At 39.5% G+C, this 23,343-nt stretch overlaps 1 protein-coding gene across 2 annotated transcripts; it reads left to right on the forward strand.

Moving 5' to 3' along the window:
• Window positions 1–9,025: 9,025 nt before the first annotated feature.
• Window positions 9,026–21,636, forward strand: EHF (ETS homologous factor). Of its 2 annotated transcripts, XM_054635585.2 has the most exons (8): window positions 9,026–9,265; window positions 11,716–11,961; window positions 12,281–12,340; window positions 14,725–14,793; window positions 14,884–14,952; window positions 18,069–18,128; window positions 20,559–20,754; window positions 21,537–21,636. In XM_054635585.2, exons 1-8 carry the CDS (start codon window positions 9,169–9,171, stop codon window positions 21,634–21,636), a joined length of 897 nt encoding a protein of 298 aa, XP_054491560.1. In that variant the 5' UTR covers window positions 9,026–9,168. The 2 variants fall into 2 exon arrangements, with proteins under 2 accessions (XP_054491560.1, XP_054491561.1); XM_054635586.2 differs by lacking the exon at window positions 14,884–14,952.
• The last annotated feature ends 1,707 nt before the right edge of the window (window positions 21,637–23,343 follow it).

Below are 23,343 nucleotides of genomic sequence, written 5' to 3' on the forward strand. Positions count from 1 at the left end.
CAGAATGACTCTTCCCACCATGAACCCTGCATTAGCTCTGCTACATCTTCTCTTTGAAATATGCTCTTCCTATCCCATCAGCAAAAGAGTGTGATCATACTGTGGTTAGTCAGGCGGTGGGTTGTAACATGGTATAAATACTTCTATCAACTGGGCTGGATCCCCAGAAAGCTGCATAGTTTAGCATAAAATTCTTTGTGCTTAATTTCCAGCTTCTCTGTTAATTTGTGCTGCAGCCCTCACATATTTAATGAAGAAGTACAATCAGTTTGTTGATTGAATGAATCAATTAATATAAAAAGTAGTAGTCCAATGGGAAAATTTGCACATTCCCCAAGGCATCTTGCTGCTTCGGGCCTCCATCCCAAGTTCCTTATTCTGTTTGCTTCTCTCTCAGAAACCAGCCCTAAAGAGGAACTTTGCAGTTTCCAGGTAGAGGCCCTTTATTAAAACAAAACATATGAAAAAGAGTTTACAAAATGGAAAAGAGAAAAAACACAATTGTGCTTTTTTTTTTTTTTTTAAAGTAGGCAAATTAGTGGTTGTTACTGTTGAAAACCAGACAAAAGTCCCATAACAAAAGAGAAGTGTTGGTGGTGATAGTGGTTAAAGTGAACTTCCACATGAAATACTGGCTGCTGCTGCAGCATGTATCTGAGTGGCTGTTATGTCAGCACCGAGTCAGCATCTAATGAGAGCCAAACATGAATACAAACACAATTATTACTGTTATTATTGTCATTATTCACTAACAACTGAACAGTCACACAGGCTATATTAGCAGTATGGAAAACATTTCCCTCAATACGCTGTTAGTCTTTAAAGCAATGCAAAGAGAAGCTGTCGTGGAAGGTAGAGGGAAGTGGTTGGGGAACCAGAGCCAAGGGAGAAGGAGAAGGTGTTAGAACATGATGGTAATATTTTGTTAGCTGATGAGGTTCATGCGTAATTATAGACGTGTGGCTTGTCAAGTTACAGGGCCATCTAGAGTGCTTTTTGGCCATTTGTATATTTAGTGTATTGTAAGCAAAAGAAAGGTGTTTAGCAAAAGGAGATTAGGGAGATGAGCTGGCTCCTGGTTAGAGGAAGGATGTACCAGAGAGATAGGAAGGACATGAAAGGAGGTGTGGAGTTGTTCCATGAGGTGTGGTATTAAGTGCTGAAAGAAGAATAAAGAGCAAAGGCAGTTTTTCCCATTATTGTGTTTCCAAGACTCTGTATCCCTGAGGCTAGCCTGATGAATCTATGGCAAATGACTTCTAAATATTCAGGAAAAAATGGTTGACCCAAATTATCATGAACTTGCTGAGGTGGTGCAGACAGACAGTAATGAAAGCATTGCTATATACCAGTCAAAGCCAACTCTGAAAAATAAAAAAGAAAATAGCTTATTTTTGGCCAGTTATTTTTGGCCAGTTTTTAGTGAATCTAGCTACTTGTTCCAAACATTCTAAGAATACATTACTGCAAATATAATCCAAATATCTATCAAAAGAAATAAATTTTTTCCTGACTCGCTTTTGTATCAGCTCTATGATAGCTACTTCTAATATTATTATATGGATCTGTGCACAGAACTTTGGCAAAAAGGAGGATGAAGTTTTTGACAGTAAAATAAATGATGATATTATCCTTTTCATATTAAAAAACTAGTGGCATGGCAAGAAGGTGCACATCTAGCCTGTGATGTGACAGGAAAGTATGGATCTGAAACACCAGATCCTTGATAAGTGGCAGGTTGCATTTCACTGTTTTCTCTGCTAAAGTAACATGACAATTGGGAAAATTTGAAGTACAAGCCCTTGGTAGTTAACACGGTCAGACACATCTATGCCTTGAGGATTCTCTGTTCACAATCTGCCTTCTGTTTGCTTCTGATTTAGAAAAACAAACAAACAAATATCTCCTCTTATAAAATTCTTCCTTTTATTTTCATTTTACTAATGAGTACCTTGAAAATTGAAGTCAGTTCATATGAAGATTATTGGGGAAAAAAAGGGGTCAGAGAAAAACAACCTATGAAACTTTGCATATCATCAAGTAATTTTTTTTCCTTGCATTCATAAAGTGAACTTTGTTCTCTCTCAAAAAGGAAACTGAACTATGGTTTTGTCTTTAAATTACATCGTTAAAAGAGAGATAAGAACCAAACCCAAACCCTGGAGCAGAGGGATAGCCCAGATACAGATCTAGATCCTAACTTTTCTACCCAAGGTTCTCTTCAGTTAAAATATATATGCAAGATTTTGAAGCATCCATATGAACATGTTTAAACAACCACCACATATCTCTTACAAAAGTTGCCTTGTAGTGCATCATGAAAATAAGATCTTTAGTAATAAAATATTCCAATCAAGCTTTATTTGATTTTGTTTATCACGATCCTATCTGTAATGTAGGTATATGTTAAACATTCCTTTCCCATTCATCTTCCTTTTTCTGGTCTTTCAGTTTACCTTCATGTATACATTTAATGTACAAGGTTCAAAGAAAACAAAAGAATAAACCAAAGTCTTCCTTTCCAAAAGCCCACAACAGTAAATGATCAAGGTCTCAATATAGTCTCTGAAAGCTCACTGAGAGCTCACCAGTTTTGCACATGTAAAGGTGGGTTTATGCATATGAACCACAGCTCTATACTCCAAAAAATACATAAGCAAAGAATCGTGCACTTCAAAGAGTTGTAGTAGGAAATAAGATTTGCCCAAATAACCCAAAGCAGAATCCTGAATACTAAAAATTTTGGAGATTATTTAGTAAAGTTTTTATAAAAATGATTCCTTGAACTTTATAGTCATAATGTGATTCAGTAACCAGATTTTGTTACTGTGGCCCAAAGGGCACATGAGATGGACTAAAAATGAAATGCATCAAATGCTCAGTATGTTTTACAACAAATACTGGGTGTGATCAGAGTGTTTCTTCATATGAACTTTCTTCAAAGCTTTCTAAGATTTTTTTAGTTCTCTTAGTGGTGAGTCTTCAGGTTATCATCAAACAGGTGAAGCTGCATAGACTGTCACCTGAATGGTACCTTGCAGGCCACAGCAGAGTGGTCCAAAGTTGAACTTTTTGCTGTGAAACAGATGCCTGTGCATAATCAGCCTGCAGATGCATTGTTTCTTTTGAGGCTTCTCTCTGCTCTGTAGGCAGGGAAGGTAAGGAAACAAGGAAGTGTGTGTGCTAGCTACACACAAGGAAACAAGAAACCTGTAGTGTGCTAGCTACAATTGAATCTACGTGGCCAGAAGAGAAGCTAACACACTGCAGAAAAGGTCACATCTGAAAGTGAGCAAGGATGATACCTTATGTAGGAGTCTGGCACAGACACCAGGCATGAACCTGAGACCTTTGCAAATTAGACAGATAAAGATCACAGGGCAATCTTTGGGTCAGCCATGGCTGTATATATAGACACACTGGCTCAGACTAGGACCCTGGAGCCCTGGTAGTAATGCACATTAAATGAAAGGGAATAAAAAAAACCATAACAGAAGACCCAAAGCTCACAGTAACATGCAAACAGGCTTTCAACATTCATATATTCAGCTTGTGCCTGCCCTTACCACCACTGGAGGTGTAAAATAGCTGGTTGGAATGCAAAGCAGCTAATTGATCATATACATTACAAGTACAAGGCATTTAGGTTTCCAAAGCAGCCGTATGTGTAAAACAAGTCCACTATGTGGACAAGTGCTATGTCCTACATGTCCTTTGTGAGGTCTTGAAAACTTTGCCCATTTAGTAGTCTTTTGATTTTTCAAGAAAAGGATTAAAAATACAGACTTTGTTACTCTTCAGTTGCAATTAACACATGGTATTATTTATTTTAGATCACTGTGTAAGTCTTTGACTGTAATCCAAGATGCAGTAATGATCTAAAATATTTAACATACTCTGTAGATACTTGTTCCATAAACTCCAAGCCCTGAAAAGCAGGGATTGTGTCTTCACTGTGTACATAACACACTTCAAAGAAAATAGACCCAGGTGAAATCTACATTTGAAGTTCAGCCATAATGGTAAAAGGGGAAAAATGGGGAAGAATCCCATAGGTAAATATGCCAAAAGAGATCCACCCTTTTGGACACGCCAGGAGGAGCTGCACTGAGCTTGTCTCAGCTAGAAGTCCCTCTTAGACTTTGCATAGCTTACAGGTGGAGTCATGGCTTAGTAGTTTCAGTCTGTTTTGCCCTAGACGTTGTTGTTGTGTTTTGAGCAGAGTGCTTTACCAGTGGGATGGATGGCAGGATGGTTTTGAGCAGAGTGTTGTGTTTTGAGCAGAGTGCTTTACCAGCAGGATGGCTGGGGGCCCCGTCCCCTGTGGACCCCTTTCTCTTATGGGCTCCCCTTCACACCCCCTTAGTTCATTTCAGAGTTGTCCCCATGAGCAGCTATACAAATTGATATCAGAACAATCACTCTGTACTACTGAACTACTTCAGGATTCAATCACTTTCTCTGTACTGCTTATTCGCCTTTCCTGTGTTTGGAATTTTCATGTCATTTAATATAAGCTGTTCTCAAAAGATTCTGGTTCAAAGAAAGGAGAAACTCTTTCCATGGTTGTTAAGATTCATTGTGTTGAATGTGGAAATGGGGATCAGAGTAATTTATTTTCAGAGCACACCTGTAGTGCAATAAAATAATTCGCATAGAGTGCACTATACAGTGTTCAAGGTTCAAGGATTTGTAAATATGTTTTTCTGTAATGCTGGATTTGCTCCACAGGCAGGCCATGGCTCCTTGTTCTTTCCATTACCGCTGTTTACTCAGAGTGGTCAGGTGGTCATGGAAGAGAAGAAGAGCAGAGCAAATGACCTGCTTCTACTGCCAACTTGCTGGGTTGTGGCTCAGCCAAAGCTCCTTCAGACTCCAGTGAGAGCTTTTACTAAGAGAGACCTTCAGGGTTTAGTCTTAAAATACCACCTGATATAATGAATGTTGGTGAAAGATTTTGTTTTTAAATGCATTAATCCCTTCTAATAGGACTCTAGAAGGAATTTTGCTGCACACCAGTGCACAACTATATCTAACTGCGCTGGCTGAGTGAAGTGTTATTTGCGTAGTGTTATAACTCCAGAGACAGCACCATTTCAGGGGAACAGAATGGGATTGTGTGTACAGACACCTGCCATGCAGACATAGACATTTGTGTGTGTATGTCTATAAAAATACATGTGATTATATATTCAAATGATATTTCATCCATGCTTTCATTTAAAATGTACCATGTCATAGTAGAGGGAAAGATTTCAAGGGTTTTTTTATTTTATTTTCCAAAATATAAGCTCAGCTAGAGACCCTTTTAATACAATTTCCAGAGGAAATGAGGCTTTCCTGGTAATTCCGTGTTTTGGCTTTTACATATGGCATATAAGAGTCTTTGAGTTTCATCACCAATTTTAATTAAATTTGATATGGGGGTAGAAGTCCCAGAGATATGAAGTTTTTACAAGATTAATGAAAACTGGCTGCCAAGCACAGAAGGAAAATCCATTAATACTTGATCTGAAAGAAAGAGTGACGCTTGAGCTCACTGCTTTGAGACAATGAGATATTATGAATGCCCCAACCGTGGGAAAAACTTCAATCAGCACTCACATCTTACTAGACACTAGAGAATCCAACCACAAGATACACATTCATAGGAAACAAGGCTTCATTAGTTCCACAACTCACTTTGATACATGGAATATAATTAAAAGAAAACTGAACATTTTATGTGTCCTTCCCCTTGAGGTTTCACACCCTTTAACTGGGTTTGTCTGTATGCTGGGGAGATTTGAGCATTTGGCCCTGGACTAATGAGGAACACACTGGTTCCAATATCCTGACTCAAAATCTTTTCAAGTATGGGATGAGACACTGCTATAAGCATAAATCTTCCATGAATTTTTAGCAAAGAAAGGCATATATAGGATGACATGAAGAAAATCCCAGTTTAGTTTTCATACAAAAAATATTGTTGAGCATAATGCTGTATGCTTCCAAGCAAAGGTGTGGAAGCTGTTAGTATGACTTTATAATCCTCCTGAACAAAGTGCTAGAATGATTTCCAAAGAAGGAACACCCTTGCATTAAGATAAAGGAGGTGACCTGAAAATTTTCAAGACACCAAAAAACCTGTTCCTTGAGTAATACACAGAACTTTGGCAAAGTTTAGGTTAAAGCTAAATCCAGTCCTTCTTCTGTGATTAATGTCATATTGTAAATTCTCCTTCTTAGGCACAATTGTTCCTACAGGTGATACTAGAAATTAATTGAGTTATTGAGGTTGAGATAATTTATTTAGCTTCCCAAACTGGAATGATTGATTAATTAAATTGTAAAGCAAGTTCCATGGACATTATTTGAAAATAATATTAATGTTCAGGGATACGGCGAAGAGCAGTTATCTGCTAGGCTGCGACAGGGAGAGGACATTTTAAAGGAAAATGACTAAAATCCATATCTCAGGAAGAGGCTGTCAAAGTTCTTCTTTTCAGATCTGTAATGTGCATTGGTTTCAGTTACTGCTAGGGTGGAAAAACTGTGCAAGACACATGATTTGGTTTATTTAGCTATCCATAGCTTCAGTTGCTGAATAAAAGCGTCATAGGATCTTTTGGTTTGGAAATTCACCCGATTAGTTATGAAGAAGAAAAAATTAACTGAATTTTCAGGACTAAATTACTCAGAAATAATTTCAGTTCATATGCACGCTTTCCCAGGTGTACTTGTAAGCCTTTTGCACAAGTTATGAATTCTGTGTAGAATTCCAGAAACTACAGAATTTGCGGTATACAAAACCACATAACACAGTACTTTTAATTCTGAGATAGATAGCTTCTGAAATTGTGAATTCAGTTCAATGAATTTAAATTATGAATTGCATATTATAATTTTTTAAAAAGAAATGAATTCAACAAACTAAGTTTCTAAGTGTGTTTTCCTAATCCTCAATTTTTATTGTTTTCCTAGAATAGATGGTATTTTACCTCACCTCTATTTGATACTGTAATAAGGTCTTTTTCATTAATATTTCATTCATTCATACCTAATTGTCTTTAATGATTTAAACCAAATTTAAAGAAATAACTTGATACATCATCAACCTTTATAGCCTCCGAAGTGTATGTATTGACTGTCATACGTTATTGCTTAAAAGTTCTTGCACGTCAAGTATATAATTTATATGCATTATAGGCTGAACATGTTTATAATCATGAGACTGAATTCAAATTCTTCCTCACACCTTCTCACTCACAATACTAAGTCACTTGGCCTTTACACAGGGCTGAAAAAAGTCTTCTAACTTGTATAAATGTACTGACTGATGTGATAATCATCTTTCAATTTGCCAGAATGGGACAAGAAGAATCTCTCTCAATTGTTAATGTTTTATAACAGAATATCTCTACTATGAGAAATTAAATCCTCCTTGCTAGTGGTCACTGAATCACAGATTGGCTAGAATTAAAAGTGGAAAGAGACTGACAAATCATCCATGGTTTGATTTTGCCATTCTGTGTATCTACCAAAAAAAAAGCCCTAAGCTACTTTACACTGTAAAGCACCATTCTCTGTGATAAACACTCTAAGGCTTTGGTTTTTTAGGCAATTGTCAGTAACCTCTCTCCCTTTCCCTCTATAATACATATCGGGGGTAGGGGGGTGCAGGGAGGAGGGGGAAGAAATAGGTACTTGTAAGTTTTAAGTTACATGGTTTATTTTAAATGACAGAGGAAAATACCAATCCAGGTAATTTTCAGACTGCTTCTTTAAAACCAAGGCTGTAAGTGTTTCTATTGACTCCTTGTCTTTTATCAAAAAGGTTGCTGGGCATCAGCTTGTAGGGGGTACAGATGTGCTCTCAGTGGATATTTTTCACTGGCCTCAGTGGATAAACAGCCAAGACCAGTGGCTTTACCCTTCACAAGTCTATTTTGTATTTCATAACCTTTTTAATTCTAGGGTGAAGTCTAGTTGCATGCACATGCCATCCTGATGTCTAATGTTTTGTTTTTACAGACTTTGCGGCTTTCAATATTTTTGAACAGGGGTTTGGTTTTCTTTTTTTTTTTTCCCCTGTGTATATAAGAATTACAATCCAAAGCCTTTGTAATGTTTAACAAGCTACTTTCCCGATGTCCTCACAAATATCTTTGGTTATTATATATATTTTTAAGCTTTACAACTTCACACCACTGAAAGATAATATAAAACGTCGAGTACCCATCACTGGGGAATTTTGTATACTTTAATTGGAATGGTTAAACATGGGATAAATGTAACATTTTTCTAGAATGTCATACAAGTAGGTTTTTAGTTTTTAAAGTAAAAAAAAGTACAGGACAATATTACTCATGATGCTAATGCTAAGATACATGGAAAGGAAATTTTGCTTAAAAGAGGGAATGCGGTCTTGGGGGTGCTGTCACTCCACTATATTGATTCTGTACAGACAGCCACAAGAATGGCTGTCTCATTTACAAGATCTTTGGCCATCTGATTTTTTTGATTGGTTGAAATGTATGATCTGTGATATTTGTTACCAAGAAGTGTTATAGACACTGCTGACACAGATCAGATAAGAAACTGGGTCAGCTGACAAGATATTCCCTGTAAGGCTACCTCCCTGTAACACTTTGGGTATATCCTTCTGTGTGAAGGATTTTCTGAGCATGGCTTGTAGTCTACCATATAGTTTCATTTGCAATTATTGGAAAGTTCTTTCTTTCTCCTAAAAGAAAAAAGAAAAAAAGAAAAAAAGAAAAAAATAGGAAAACTTGTTTAAATCACATTTCTCTTTAAAGCAGAAAAAAAAAAGTAAAACTATTTAGTATTTCATTTCTCAAAGCTTGGCAGTTTTCATGTGTTGCTCTGTCAGGAGCCTTGTCTTTTCATTCGGCTTCTTTTCTGATTACAGATTATTCATTTATGGATGGGCAGCTGTAGAAACTTGCTTCTTGCGTATGCAAATTAATCATGGTAATGTTTATCATAAGGAGATTTTGTGGCAGTGGAAAAGGGGTTGTGTCAACATGTTCTTGATTTCAGTTGTGTCTTCTACAAATGGAATTGGCCTCCTTGCTTCACCTTCAGTGGATTTTTTTTTTTTTTTGCCATTTACCTCTTGGACTAGACACCGCTCACTAAGGAAGCTGTTTGATTCACTTACAGATCATGATTTTGGAAGGAGCTGGCAGGATGAGTATCAATTCCAGCAGCAATCTACTCCACCAGCAGCCTTCCTGGACAGACGGATATTCCACATGCAATGGTAGGAGGAATTGAACTGCTCTGAGCAGTATTTTTGGGAATAAAGCCAGGGGAAAGGGGCTGCTACACCTTTAAGCATGTACAAGTATTATTTTTCAGTAGTACTAATTTACCGGAGTTTCACTTCTGGTAAGAAAAATTTTCTTTTGTTACTTCATTTGTAAAAAGCTGAACTTACAATAGGGACCAGTTTATTGTTCATTTCCTTACTGGCTCTCTTTCTTAAAATTTAACTTTGTTGAAAATGCCAGAAGTTCTCTCTTAGTCCAGAATTCTTTCTCTCGTACCTTTACCCCTCGTGCTTCCTCTGAACCAACATTACTGTTTAATGCTAATCACCCCTCTGGCTTTCCAGGGGAATAGTATTTTTATTCCTTTGCTGTATTTGCTTTTTCGATTCAAATTTCTAGATAGCTTTATAATTAGACTGGCATTAGAGCACTAAGTAGCTTGTGGCTTGTGATTTTTTCTCTTTATTTCTCTTTACTGTTTTCTGATTAATATCTGGGTATGTAAAAATGTATTCATATATATTCTCTCAGTATAAAAATATATATAAACCTGTATCTGTATAGGTGCTTGACATACTTTTAGAATTCTCTTCATTATTCAATGGACAGGTAAAATTTAAAATCTACGCAGACAATCATATGCTACTCTTGTCCTTTGGATCCAAATAATACTACAACAAACCTTACAATTAAAGTTCCCACTTAAAGAAATGCTTATTCTTTTTGCTGTGTAATTTCTAAATACACAGGAATACATCAACATATGCTTAATAAATGTGCTTGTTTTTCTATAATATTGTCATACACGAAAAAAGTAATGTCTGAGTTTCACTCTTCCATAGGATTTTGTGGAGGCAAATGGTGGGGGTCTACATCCAAGTTGCAGGGCGAAACTCCTCAGGATTCACTTATGCTTTAGAGGTACAGGAATCTCAAAGCTCAGACCAGCCTGCCCAGTAACTCACCACTAAACTTACTTTTACCTAAGATACTTTCTCCTCTCACGAAAGTATCTTTGCTAACATTAGGATTCTCATGGCCTTTGAAATCACTTTACTCTTCTGAAGTGATAAGAATACAAATCAATCTCCTTTTCAGGGGATATATGACAGCTCCAGCATACCTTTTTTCGCTGACATACCACATTTTAAATAATTTCCACACTCATTCCCCACATCCTTCAATAGTAGGATGAGGAACAGTACTGCAAACTCCCTAAGTTACTTACACAAGCCTTGTTGGCTAATATTGATAGAGAAAGCTGAATAACTATGGGTATTGTTTCTTTGTTACCTGGAAACTGTCCTGTACCTTAGCTGAAGAAGCCTGAGGTCTAGTGCGCCTGAGTTAAGGTGATTTCCTAAAATGTGCCAGTTCTGGTGCTTGTGGTCCTCTGGCAATATCCACTGCTGTCAGTGTTTCTCACTGTGTGGTTAATTTTCTTCTAGAGGAGACTGGGAACAGGCTGGTGCCATATCCTGGAGCAAGGTCCCTGCAGAGCTAGGCCATGGCAGTCTCTCCTCCCTCTGTAATCTCTCATGCCGTCAGCCTTAAACCCTTCTTGCACTTGTGAACATTTTATCTCACTGTCACCTCTGTCTGGCATAGTCCATTTTCCTCCTTTCCCAGGGAATAAATTGCACTGAACTCTGTGAGGACAGACCAAAGCAATCCTGCCTTTGCTCTTATCTTACATAATGATCCTGTCCCATGTAGAATTTCTTCCATTTGCACATGCAAATTACTGTCGTGCAATGACATACAACTGAGAGCAGTTAAGGAGATTGCCAAGAAAAGACTCAGACATTCTAACAAGAAAATTAGGCAGCTTCCATAGCTAAAAATGAGTTTTATAACTACATTCAGAAACCACCTTACATGACTACAGCAATAATCTGCACCATCAGAATGCCAGCTCTGTCGTGGAACCATGGCCCACACTGATAGGCTTTTACTGTGGAACATTATGAGAGTGCTTTTAACTTTCTTTTTCCCAACCCCATAATTAATATTTAGCCCCTACTAAGTTCTTATTCAAAGAATAAGAATAAGAATCATGTCTCCTTATGAGAGTTTTGCAAGGCTTTTCCATCATTTTCTGATGCAATAAAGTAATTTTTCCACACATCCCTTTTCAGCAGTATTTCTGTAAAGTCTCTTCCCTCAGAGAACTTTGGTGTATTTAGCCAACATTAATAAGTTAATTCCTGCAAATCAATCAGCCAAGAAGTGTGTAATGAAATAATGCCCAATTTTTAGTTGGAAAACTGAGGCCAAAACCCCCACAATATCTTCTCCAGCAATAGCTACTGAGCCAATGTTAAGGCCTGAGAAAAGCATCTAGATCTGCAGACTTCCAAGACATGCAATTTGGCTGTAGATCTTATTGTTGATGACTATTATGCTATCAGAGACAGCAAATATTTTTTTTCTTTTCCAGTATCCAGTAGCTTCTATGGAACCCAGTGGCACGAAATACACCCACAGTACTGGACTAAGTTTCAAGTCTGGGAGTGGCTGCAGCACCTCCTTGATACCAACCAGCTGGATGCCAACTGCATACCTTTCCAGGAGTTTGATATCAATGGGGAACATCTGTGTAGTATGAGCCTGCAGGAATTCACTCAGGCAGCTGGGACAGCAGGACAACTGCTTTACAGCAACCTCCAGCACCTAAAATGGAATGGTAAATAAATACTAGAGAGAGACATGTGTACATTACTCTGAATTCTGGATCTTCAGAAGTCATTTACGTTCCCCAGAAGCCTGCCTGGCAGATTATACTTTCTATGTTTGCTATTCTGCTTATAGCACATTTATGGTATTGCTAAATTTCTTGGATATGACTTAAGGCAGAAATCTGAAGGATGAAGAAGAGAGGGAATGTTTTCTACTCCAAAATCAGCCCTCTGGCTCAGGTGTAGAAGTTGCTGCTTGGAGCTAATACATTTGATTTCTCTGTGCTCATTCTCACACTTCCCATCTGCCAATTTGCTTTCTTGCAGGTCAGTGTGGAAGTGACATGTACCAATCTCATAATGTCATTGTGAAGACAGAGCAAACAGGTGAGTAGCAGTTGGGTAAATTGTCCTTTGAAAAGAGGGGATCCCTCTTCCAAGGGAGACAAATCAAAGTGGCATTAAATAAAAGGGAAAGTGTATCATGCAGAATTAAAGAAGCAATACAGATGTCAGTCCGTGCCTACTTCTGAAGTTGCAGGTAATACCACATGCATGTGGCCACTTTTCCTGGGAGACCTCTGCAGTATCAGCAGTCTACACTGATGTTCAAAGTTGGAATAGTTTGAGGTGCTCCATGGAAGCAGCTTTGTAGAGAACTTCATTCTACACTTCATTCAAAAGATTTCAAAACAACTATGTTAACAATATGCTCCATTAAAAAAAAAAAAAAAGGAAGAAAGAAAGGAAGAACAAATATTTTGTTGTGAAGTGCTGTAATGTTTAAAACACGAGGAGATTTCCAAAAACCAGCTTGGAGAGAAAACAAAATGTTACATTTTAAATGTTACATTTTCTCCACAGGTTTCAATGAAACTGAAATTCAGGCAGTAGTTTGGTTTGATCAAATCTGCATTTTTGCTGTTGCAGTTCTTTCTGAGTGTGTTTATAGTTAGATCCCTTTCCTCCCAGGGCTTTGTTCAACTGAGAAAAGAACTTGAGCTTGATTCAACCGTCCTCTTCAGGCACAATTATTTTCCTTGTTCCTTTGCCAGATCACGCCTGTCCATATCCACACACTCTATCCCACTAGTCCCAGCCTCTTTGTATGTAGGTGTGCCCATGAGCCACATTTTGATATCTGCTGGCAGAAAAAATACTGATCTGTTGCATGTGGTGTCTCCAACAAATACTGTCAGCCTGTTTATCCACTTAACCTGTTGGAGCCCAGCCTCTCCAGCCAGGAATATTGCCCACATTCTCCTTGCAGCAGGCAAGGATTGCAATCTGCAATCCACTCCTGCTATGGGAGATGTGCATGAGGCAGCCTTGCTGCTTTCCATAGAGGTAACTCCAGTAATCCTTTAAGTCCTGATTTATGAGATCCTGGTGTGATATTATTTCCTCCTCCTACCAGACATGAGGCAAAGCACCTCAGCTGCGTATCTTGGAAAGGACTAACTGACGGGTGGTTCTCCTGGATGAGCTGAATCAGGAATGGCCTGGTGGGCCTCTGGTGGTGCCAACCACGGCCAGTTGGAGTGGGTTAAGTTTCTGCATGTGGGGGAGCAGGAATTGTGGATTAGAGCTGCTGGGAAAGTTACTTCTTGTGAGGCAGCAGGGACAGGGCTGGTGGTTTTGAGGGGAAGCCCGGCTCACTCCAGTAAATCATCACAGCTGCAAAGACATGGGTACTGAAAAAGGGCAAAATGAACAAAGGTGAACACTTTCCCCGTGTTCTGGCTGTGTAAGGCCTGTTTTCAGAGGCAACATTAGGCAGATCAGGTGTCCAAGCAAGCAAAGGGTGTGTGCTATTGTAGGAACGCAAGCTCTGGGTGCCCAAACATGCAGCTATTAGTTAGCATGCCTGCTAAATTCCTATGTCATAAGTGGTAACTTGGCCAAACATGATTATTTAGCTGTAACTCATTTTGGGGTTTTTGATTTCATTTATATGAACATGAAAAAAATTAGGTTTAACCTAGATTTGAACTTTCTATCTCATCCCTTCTGACCTGGTTTCAAAAGAAAAAGAGATTTTTAAAGCTTCTGACCTTAAACATGCACTGTGAAGGAGGTAATTTCCAGACCAGTGTACAGGTCATAAAGACAATATTTCTGTTCTGCTTATATTGATCCATATGACCAGAAGGTCACTAAAAATTATTCCTCTTTAATCATGAAGGTGGTTTTTAGGTTAAGGATGGGGACATAGTGTGCCTGGAATAAAATGGCCCTTCATCTAGCTTTAGGCTTTGATGTTTCTCACTATGTGCTTAAACAATAAGCTGTGTTTCAGAGAGGACTTTCGAGTTCTACCATTATAGAAATAAACACTCATCATAAGCATCCTTCTTTTTTACTAGATATTTGAAAACACTTTCATCTCTGTGGCTCCAACGCACTGTCATAATCATCAGGGGCTGAGAATTCAGGACTGGATTGGGTAGAATTAGAGTTGATCTGGCATAGGAAACCTCCTCCAAGGCCAGGCATAAATGATATACTAGTCAGGAAAAGGAAGAGCATAATACATTATTTCTAAAAGTCAGTGCTTTGTGTAAATATATTTGCCTGAATATGCAAAACTCCATGCATAATTTGAGTGAAAGGAAATAATTTTGTACATAGCCCCTTCACTTCTTGGTTCTCTTGACAGCTTTTCTTCTTTTTTTTTCACATTTTAAATTCTTTCAGTGCTCAATATTTACCTCTGTGCTGAAAAACGTTCTTTTGGTGATCTAATTTTCTTTTTGGTCCTTTACCTTCAGATCCATCATTAATGGTGTCCTGGAAAGAAGAGAATTATCTTTATGACAGTGGCTATGGTAGCACAGTAGGTAACTAACATCACAATACTTCATGCATTCTGAGATGGCTTTATTGTTGTCTGAGGCTATTAGTTTAAACGTCTTCTTTTTAATTCCCAGACTTATTGGACAGTAAAACATTCTGTCGTGCTCAGATTTCCATGATGACACCTAGTCACCAATCTTCTGGTAAGAAACTTGTAATTATATTTTTAATTGTTTGTCACTTGTCCCAGAGCTACTGACATGTAATAGTCTCTGTGGTCTTCTGTCGTAGGATTGCATCTGAGCTTCCAGTAATTTTCAACCAAGCAATGATGATTCTGACAGATTTATTAGCTGTCATTATTACAATAGCTTTCTTTAAAGAAATGCTTCTGTCTTCTCTCTGTCAAGAGGAAGATGATCAAATAATCTGTAATCTCCACATATCTTTTAAAGTGACTGAGTCAAAGGGGTAAACATTAGTGTCAGAGAGACAAGACATTCCAGCTACACCACGCTTTCCTGAGGTGCAGCACACGGGGCAAACAAGTGCCCCATTCCTCCCCAAAGCGGCTGTGCTCCCCGGTGAGCCCGTGATTCATGCTGAACAGGCTGCTGGCTTTGGGCCGGGCTGGGCTTGGCCTGGGGCAGCTGCAGGGCAGGCACCAAGCCCTGTGCCCAAACGCACCGGCACAAGGGCTTCTGCTGCAGCCTCTCTGAGCTGACACGGGGTGCCCACTGAACCCCCCGCCTTCCGTGAGGAAGAGCTCAAAGCTGCCTGCTGAAGGGCAGGAGACACAGCAAAGCTGTGCCCGGCCAAAGTGCAGTCTGATCACACTGGTGAAGGCCCTGTGGGCCCTGTCCTGGCACCAGCACGGAGGCGGGAGAGCGAGGCAGTGGGGAAAGAATAAAGCAGAGGTGGCAGGGGAGCGAGAAAGCGGGGAGGGAAGGCAGGTTCTTCTTAGGAGGCCGTCAAGCAGAGATCTGAGGGAGAAGGCACTGGAAGTCCTGGGAGGAGAAAGGAGAGTGTGTTGCTGTAGTCCAGCCTTGCTCTGGGGACAGCCCTGGGCTTCTGTATGTGCCCATGGCCCCAGCCCCTGTGCCTGCCGTCCCCTGCTCCTCCAGCCTCCTGAGCTGGATTGGCCAAGTGACATACTGTTTAAACCAATGCACTCAGCTACATTAATTAAATTAACAAAGAAAAGTAACAAATTAACAGAATTAACAACAATAAAAACCCAAACCAACAAAAAACAACAATAAAAAAAAAAAACCAAACACCCAAAAAACCAAAAACCAAACCAAACCAAAAAAAAAACTACCCTCCCCCCACCCAAAAAAAAAAAAAAGGACAGAGGGAGAAAACTTGACCAGAATAAGAAAACCATCAAACCTTAAAAAACCCCAGCCAAACACCCTGTCTTTCTCCACCACCTCCACCCACTCTCACAAGATGGCTACCAGGATTTCAGGGCTCTCTGACAGGGCTGGGGACCTGTCCAGATCCTGGCACGGTGTGTTTATCTGCTGACTGCTTAAGCCTAGAGCTAGGGTGGCACGCCAAGGGCACAGCCTCCTGTAAAAACTAAATTTGTATATCCCGTAAAAAAATGGCTCATTCCTGAATCATATGCAAATAATGTGTAACCTTTTGTCAAAAGTTTTGCAAGACGGCTTTGTTGAAACTGCATCATAACTCTTTTCATCTGTCAGGCCCCAGCCTCCTAACATGGCATGTTTGAAACCAGTCTCCACGTAGGAGCTGTGGCAGAGCAGGAGGCTATTTACACAGCTGAAATCCAGAATAAATCACTGGCTAGGCAGAAGGCAGCTGAACTTCCAAGAATAAATTTCCAGCTAAGTGGAGCATAACAAACATTTGCAAGCGAATTGTGGGATTTTAAAATGAGAAGGATTTATATGAGGGCAAATAAAGAACTGGGTCCTGCAGTCGTTACCTGGAGTTCCCACAGGCTTTTAATAACATATGGGGAATAATAATCTGAGGAAAGGCAGTGAAATAAGCCTCATTTTACTTCCCCCAAACCACACCCCCCTCCAAGCTGAGTGAGGTTCAGGCTAGTTCCTGCTCTTTGAGAGTGGGAAGGCAAAATGACTCAGAGCACGTTTGCTGCTTGGGGGTCAAGGACAGTAATTTATCAGACTTAGAATAGCAGAGGTTAGGCCTATCCCCACGGTCTTGTTCAGTTTATGTTTCCAGTTATGTATGAATAAAGCAAGTGTGTGAATAACTTTGCATCTACCTTTTCACATGCAGTTATTGCAGTAGCTTGTGCAAATCTGACAAGTTTCTATGCAAATAAATATTTCCTGTGAGTCATTTTCCCATGCAAATGCCTGGTTTCCATGAAAAGTATGATAATTGTGCATTCATAGAAGCTGGGAAAACATGCGTGGGACCTTAAGCTTTGCTTTATGGGATTCAGGGACAAGGTATGCTGAAAAGCAAACACAGAAGGGGCTCCCTCTCAGGTCTATCCCACAGATTTTGTGAGACTTAGAGCAATCAGATGAAAGCTATTAATTAAGTACAAGAGCAGAGCCAGGCTGCGGTGGTTTGGGGGCGGGAGGGTTGAACGTGCAGACTGCGAGGTAGGTTACATTCATGAACAGGCGGAACTTCTTTTTTTTCATTTCTGAAGAAATGCTTGTGCCAGAAATCCTATTTCTCCTCTGGCTGGCTGCAGGTGATAAAGTACCATTGATGAGAAATGGCTTGTTCCTATGGCTCTGAGCCACAGAGAAATATATGCTTGTCCTGCTGCCAAAAACTCCTACCAGCGCAGCCCCTTTCCCCCACCCTGCCCCCCTAAACAACAGCACTTTGCCAGTTCATTATGTTTTAGTCAGGTAGGTGTTCTGTGCATTGGTACCAGCACATACATTTCCCATTAGATCATCTCTTCAGAAACAAATAAGCCCCCAAAGATACGTGCTTCAGCAAAGACTAAGATAATGGGACAATTCAGGATTCCTTTTACAGATGTGATCATCCTATTTTTCTCTCTCTCACACACAATATGAGGTGAGGTATTTGTTAATCAAATTTAGCTTTCAAAAGTCAAATGTTTACCTCTGCATTCATTCTTTATTCATCAGTGGTCTCTTTGAGAAGTGTGCTGATTAACATATAGTACAGAAAACAAAACTCTCCCTCCTCACTTAGATTACCTTCCGAAAAGTGATTATCTTTAGAAGAGATATTTGTTCTTTTTTGTGGTTTTATTTCTTTCAACCTGCTAGTCAATGGAAAGCCTTTAATCAAATTTACAAATAGGCTTAATTTTCCTTCTCTGCAGACTCTTCAGATGCAAAAAAATCGCAAGATCATACCCCAAAGTCCCACACCAAGAAGCACAGTAAGTCAACATCCATGCTTATAAGGGTTGGTTAGTTGATTGAAGGAAAAAGAAACAAATGAAAATCAGATCCTATTTGGGAGGGAAGAGGAAGCATTTTGAATGCAAAACTCGTTAAATCATTATTGTGAATGAATTCGGAAAGGATCTGACTATCTAGTACTGCTCGTTTGCGTCATTTTTGGACTCAATATTGTTAAACTTTTCAAATTGTTTTTATCAGTGAGGGCCTATGGGGAAGCAACCAGAAACCAGCTTCCTCTGCCCTGTATTGAGCTAGGCTGGTGGAGTGGAGGAAAGGAATGATGAGGAAGACCCAGGATTTAATCAGAAGGGCCTGTGCGTGGGCACAGTCATGCTGGTGCCTGTGCCTGCCAGGTGCAGCACACACCACAGACCCTGCTCAGCATCTCCTTGCAGAACTTCTCACGCATGACATCACAAGCAAGCACCTGTGCCTCAGTCTTGCCACCTTCTTATCCCCTGATATGACAGTCTCTCCTCTCCCCTCACCTACATTTTCTGCAAGTTTTTATACAACCTGACTCTGAAGACAGGATACCATAATTGTGATTTCTGTACATAGTTCCATTTACATATTTTACCGAGATTTTTTGATGCTGAAAATATCCTATGTATGTCTTTTCCATCCTATTTACTTCCCTGATTATAGGGAGGAAGCTATAGGAAAGCTTAGTATTGGTCTTTCACTGCATTTTGTGGTATTTGCATTCATCCTTTTTCAATATGACCTCCAGATTATGTCTCTTCCTGACTCTTCTTACTCTTGTTCTGTCGCTTTGCCCCAACAGAACTCCTGAACTTCATATCTGTACATAGATATCTAGGTGGTGGGGGTTTTTTTTGTGTGTGTGTGTGTGTATAATAAGGTTGTTCATGAGAGGATCAGACCGGACTGGTGTGAAGAAAGTCCTGGTGTGAAGAAAGAACTGAGGTCTGTCAGCCTGTTCAGCTTGGAGAAGAGAAGGCTGAAGGTTGACACATCCCAGTCTCCAGCTTCCTCAGGAACGGCAGTGAAGGGGGAGGTGCTGATCTCCTCTGTCTAGTGACCAGTAATAGGACATGAGGAAATGGAGTGAAGGTGTGCCAGGGAAAGTTTAGACTGCACAACAGAGAAGGTTCTTCACCCAGAAGGTGGTCAAGCACTGGAACAGGCTCCCCAGGAAAGCGATCACAGCACCAAGCCTGACAGAGTTCAAGGAGCCTCTCAACAATGCTCTTAGTCATATGGCTTAGTTCTGGGATGTCCTGCAAGAAGCAGGGAGTAAGACTTGGTGATTTTTATAGGTCCTTTTCAACTTGAGATATTCTGTGATTCTAACATCTCATCAGTCACAGCCTGGGCATATAAAACAGGTGACACTGGCAGTCTGGGCTGATCCTCCTCATTTCCAGTTCCTTCAGTACTGCTCCATATCATGACGATAAGTTACTGATGTCCAGATAGTCTACCACATTTTAATGGGTCCAGGAAACAATTATAATAATAAAGAAAAATAATGGATTCGTTGACTTAAATCTAATTCTACTTATACTGCACTGCATACCATTTTCAAGTTACCTTCACATCTTTGACTAGCTTGTTTCCTTCTTAATTTGGTCTAATTGCATGCTTTTGAAGTCAGACCAAAGGACTGCTGTCTTACTGGCTCACCTTGTCACTGTGTTTGTTATTCTTCATTTGTAAACTACTTCATCTGACTTGATGGATTTTTTTTTTTTTTTTTTTTTTTTTTTGACCTGGACTTTCTGGTGCTATCTTTATAGTAACTGTGAGATGTATTTGTGATTAAACTGAGAGGTCTACCTGTTGAACTTGGAGATCTGTTTTCGTCTTTTCTACACCATGGTCAAACTTTTTGGTTTCCTTTTTACACACGGTTTTGGCTGGCCAGTTTTGTCACTGTCTTTCTATCCACTCTACACCTTCTTACTTACTTATTCATGCAGAATGGCAGTTCACCTCCTGTGCCTTCTGTCTGTCTGTTAAATGCAAGGAGGTTCAGTGCCTCCTTCACAGTAATCTCAGCTGTTTCATGTGCCACACAATAATATCAGGTTACATGCTGTGCTGTAGACAGGGATCAGGAGAAATGGGCAAATGAGATGAGGGGAAGGCTTAAGCATGTTCTCTTTAGGGCAGAAACAGTGCCAAAGGCAGAAGGAAGCAGTGGGAGGTTTGGACTCTGCTTCCCCTGGTTGCTGGGGCTCCTACCTACCTGCCTGAGGCCAACGTTTACCTGCAGTCGAAAGGCTGCCAGTGTTTTTCACCTGCATATCTCTGAGGTGGGGGTCCTGTGCTCCAGAAACCATGGCCTGAGTGTTCACCCTCTGTAGATGACATAAAAATTGCAAGCATAGCCCAGAGAGCTCTTGAGACACTCCTTCCTGCCCTCTTTCCTTTTTCAGACCCTCGAGGAACTCATCTTTGGGAATTTATCCGAGATATTCTTCTCAATCCTGAGAAAAACCCAGGATTAATCAAGTGGGAAGACCGGTCAGAAGGTGTCTTCAGATTTTTAAAATCTGAAGCTGTGGCTCAGCTGTGGGGAAAGAAGAAAAACAACAGCAGCATGACTTACGAGAAACTCAGCCGGGCTATGAGGTGAGCTGGATGTTGCTGAGGAAGACTGTGGCACATACACAGACCAACTGGATGGAGGATTTGTCTGACTTTTAAAAATGATTTCTCAACAGCAGAAGTTGCTTTCTTTGACAGTCTCTTACACCAGTTTTCAGATTGTAGCATGATCTTTTCTTCTCCTGTTTCTGTAAAATATATGATATATAAAACACAAATAATTGCTAATAGATGTGTAAATTCTGTTTACAACCAATGTAGGAAGGGAATATGGTTGCAGAAACCTGAGAATGTTTAAATGGCCCAGTAATGGCTGGAGACCTTGTTATTTCCAGCAACATTCAGAAACTAGGTATAACCCACCATCCATTGTCTTAAAATCGGCGTTAGGATTTTCTTTCCTCTTTAATTCAACATTTTGAGAATTTTTCCATAATCTCTGAAACTTCAAAATATATTTTTAAAGGGGTGATGAGGTTCTTTCCCAGTCTGATTTTTAGATCCTGGCTTATCTGGAAAAAAACCCTGTGAAATCTCGTAAGAGTGTGTGATAAATACAGCAATATGCTTTGACCTGAAACACGGTGAAATTCAAACTCAGAAGCTAATTAATATAAAGGAAAAAGAAAACATCAATTTTTCCTTCTCTGTCATTCAGTTATCATGATCTTAGATATTCTATATATATATATATATATCTCAATAGAAAATCAAGACTTTTTAAGCTAGTCTAAGGGATTGTCTAGTTGGCAGTGGCCTTTTAGGTGAATTTACTCTTATATATTTTTCTGTTTTTATTTTAACAGATACTATTACAAAAGAGAAATCCTTGAGCGTGTGGATGGTCGGAGATTAGTATATAAATTTGGAAAGAATGCTCGTGGTTGGAGAGAAAATGAAAATTAAATATATCAAGAAATAACATTTAAAACACATGGATGTAAATATTCAAAGACTATTTTCTTATATTTATGTATCAAACTGGGGTGAGAAAACAATTCTACTTCTGTCGGGAAGAAAGAACATTATCATTATTGGTGTTAAAATTATTTTATTTGAAGTATGTCCTGTATGGGGAAAAAATGTACACAGTTTTCTGTGATATAAGTTAACATTATAGAATTATGATTATTTTTCCCTTCTTGTGAAGTTTTCCTCTTTTTTTTTTAATCATACAGGCATAATGTGATTTACGAGTCATGTAAAGAAAGGGAAGGAGCTAAATATTAGGGCATTTAGGGAGTATGATAATCCACTTTGGAAGGCAACAATAAGTGGAGGAAACAGTAAAGCATCTCTGAGCCAAGTAGCCTTCTTCCATAGTCAGATGGTTTATAGCTTTCCTTGGCCAATACCACTTGTTCCTTCCTGCCTCTGATTTCTGAGTGTTTTAATACTTTGCTGGCTTTCAGCTGCTTTTCTTGAATTAGACAGTGGGTTCCTCTTCAGCTGGCTTATCCCAGCCACAGAACAGTGGCTCTGCAAGCTGGCTGTCAGCATGTATTTGGAGAGCCCATACTACCTCCACCACTGAGACCTTTTTTTGTGGGCAGACATTTAGGACCAGACCTTACGTGATACTCAGTGTCCTCCCTAACCTCCTGAACTGCTGGAAGAGTGTCGATCTTGGGGACCAACAGCTGTTGAAGGAGGATTGTTTTCTGACTGGGAAAACTTATTAAAAGGCACTGGTTTCCCAGTAGGAATGTTAGTAATCCTCTCACCCTCTTGCACTTCTAATTAAAGCTTTCAAATGTGTGCCATATAGAGCAGTGAGGAGGTGGGCAAACAGAATCTTTATTAATCCCTTGGCATGAGGAAGCAGTCTCCCCAGCTGTGGTCCTCCTGGAAGGTCAAGTTTCACTTGGACAGATACTTTCAAAAAACCTTTGAGAAATGCAAAGCTAAACTGTGTGTAAAATATTAGTTCCCTCTGCTTTCCTCAAGTCTAACTCTGTACTGCACTTATATTTGTCATTTGTGCTTGGGATTCTTGGAGGAAAAACCCCATTAACATAAAGACACTGAAATTTTAGGGACATTCAGATCTGGGTCAGTATTTTGGGTTCACCTCTAGCAGCACTATGCAGGCACTGAGTGTTCATCAGCAGCTTTTCCTTTCTCCAACTCACAAATGCTTTCTGCCAGCACTGAGCATATGCAGAATGTAGGGAAATAAAATCTAGAGAAGGCAGCACTTCACCAGGTCACTGAGTACGTGAGATGTGGGAGTCGAGAAACAGGATTGTCTTGGTGATGTTAACAGAGGTGAAACCAAGATCAATTTCAAATTACTTTTTCAGGGATTGGAATTTGGAAAACAATAACAGGGACTGAGAAGTCCAAATTTAAAAAAAAGAAAAGGAAAAAAAAAAAAAAGAAAATCAAGCATATTAAATCCATCCAATATCTATTTCCTGAGGCATCCCCTGGGTTTGAATCCATATTAGCAAGATACAGCTGGAGGTTGCAGGATATTCTATTTTTGTTTGTCTTAAAAGGAAATAGAGATGAAACCAAGAGACAACAGAAGTATCAATCTGAAGGGTATAAAAAGTGCTTAGCAATAATTTGTAGGCAAACATGAGAGCCTAACTTGTTATCTACACATGT

This window comes from Agelaius phoeniceus, chromosome 6, assembly GCF_051311805.1.
Source record: "Agelaius phoeniceus isolate bAgePho1 chromosome 6, bAgePho1.hap1, whole genome shotgun sequence".
Lineage (NCBI taxonomy): Eukaryota > Metazoa > Chordata > Aves > Passeriformes > Icteridae > Agelaius > Agelaius phoeniceus.

Excerpts from the sequence above, each read along its gene's own strand:
- EHF (XM_054635585.2), top strand. The coding sequence starts at position 9,169 with ATGATTTTGGAAGGAGCTGGCAGGATGAGTATCAATTCCAGCAGCAAT. Across the intron at positions 9,266-11,715 it reads CGGATATTCCACATGCAATG|TATCCAGTAGCTTCTATGGA; the intron begins GTAGGAGGAATT and ends TTTCTTTTCCAG. Across the intron at positions 14,953-18,068 it reads ACCTAGTCACCAATCTTCTG|ACTCTTCAGATGCAAAAAAA; the intron begins GTAAGAAACTTG and ends CCTTCTCTGCAG.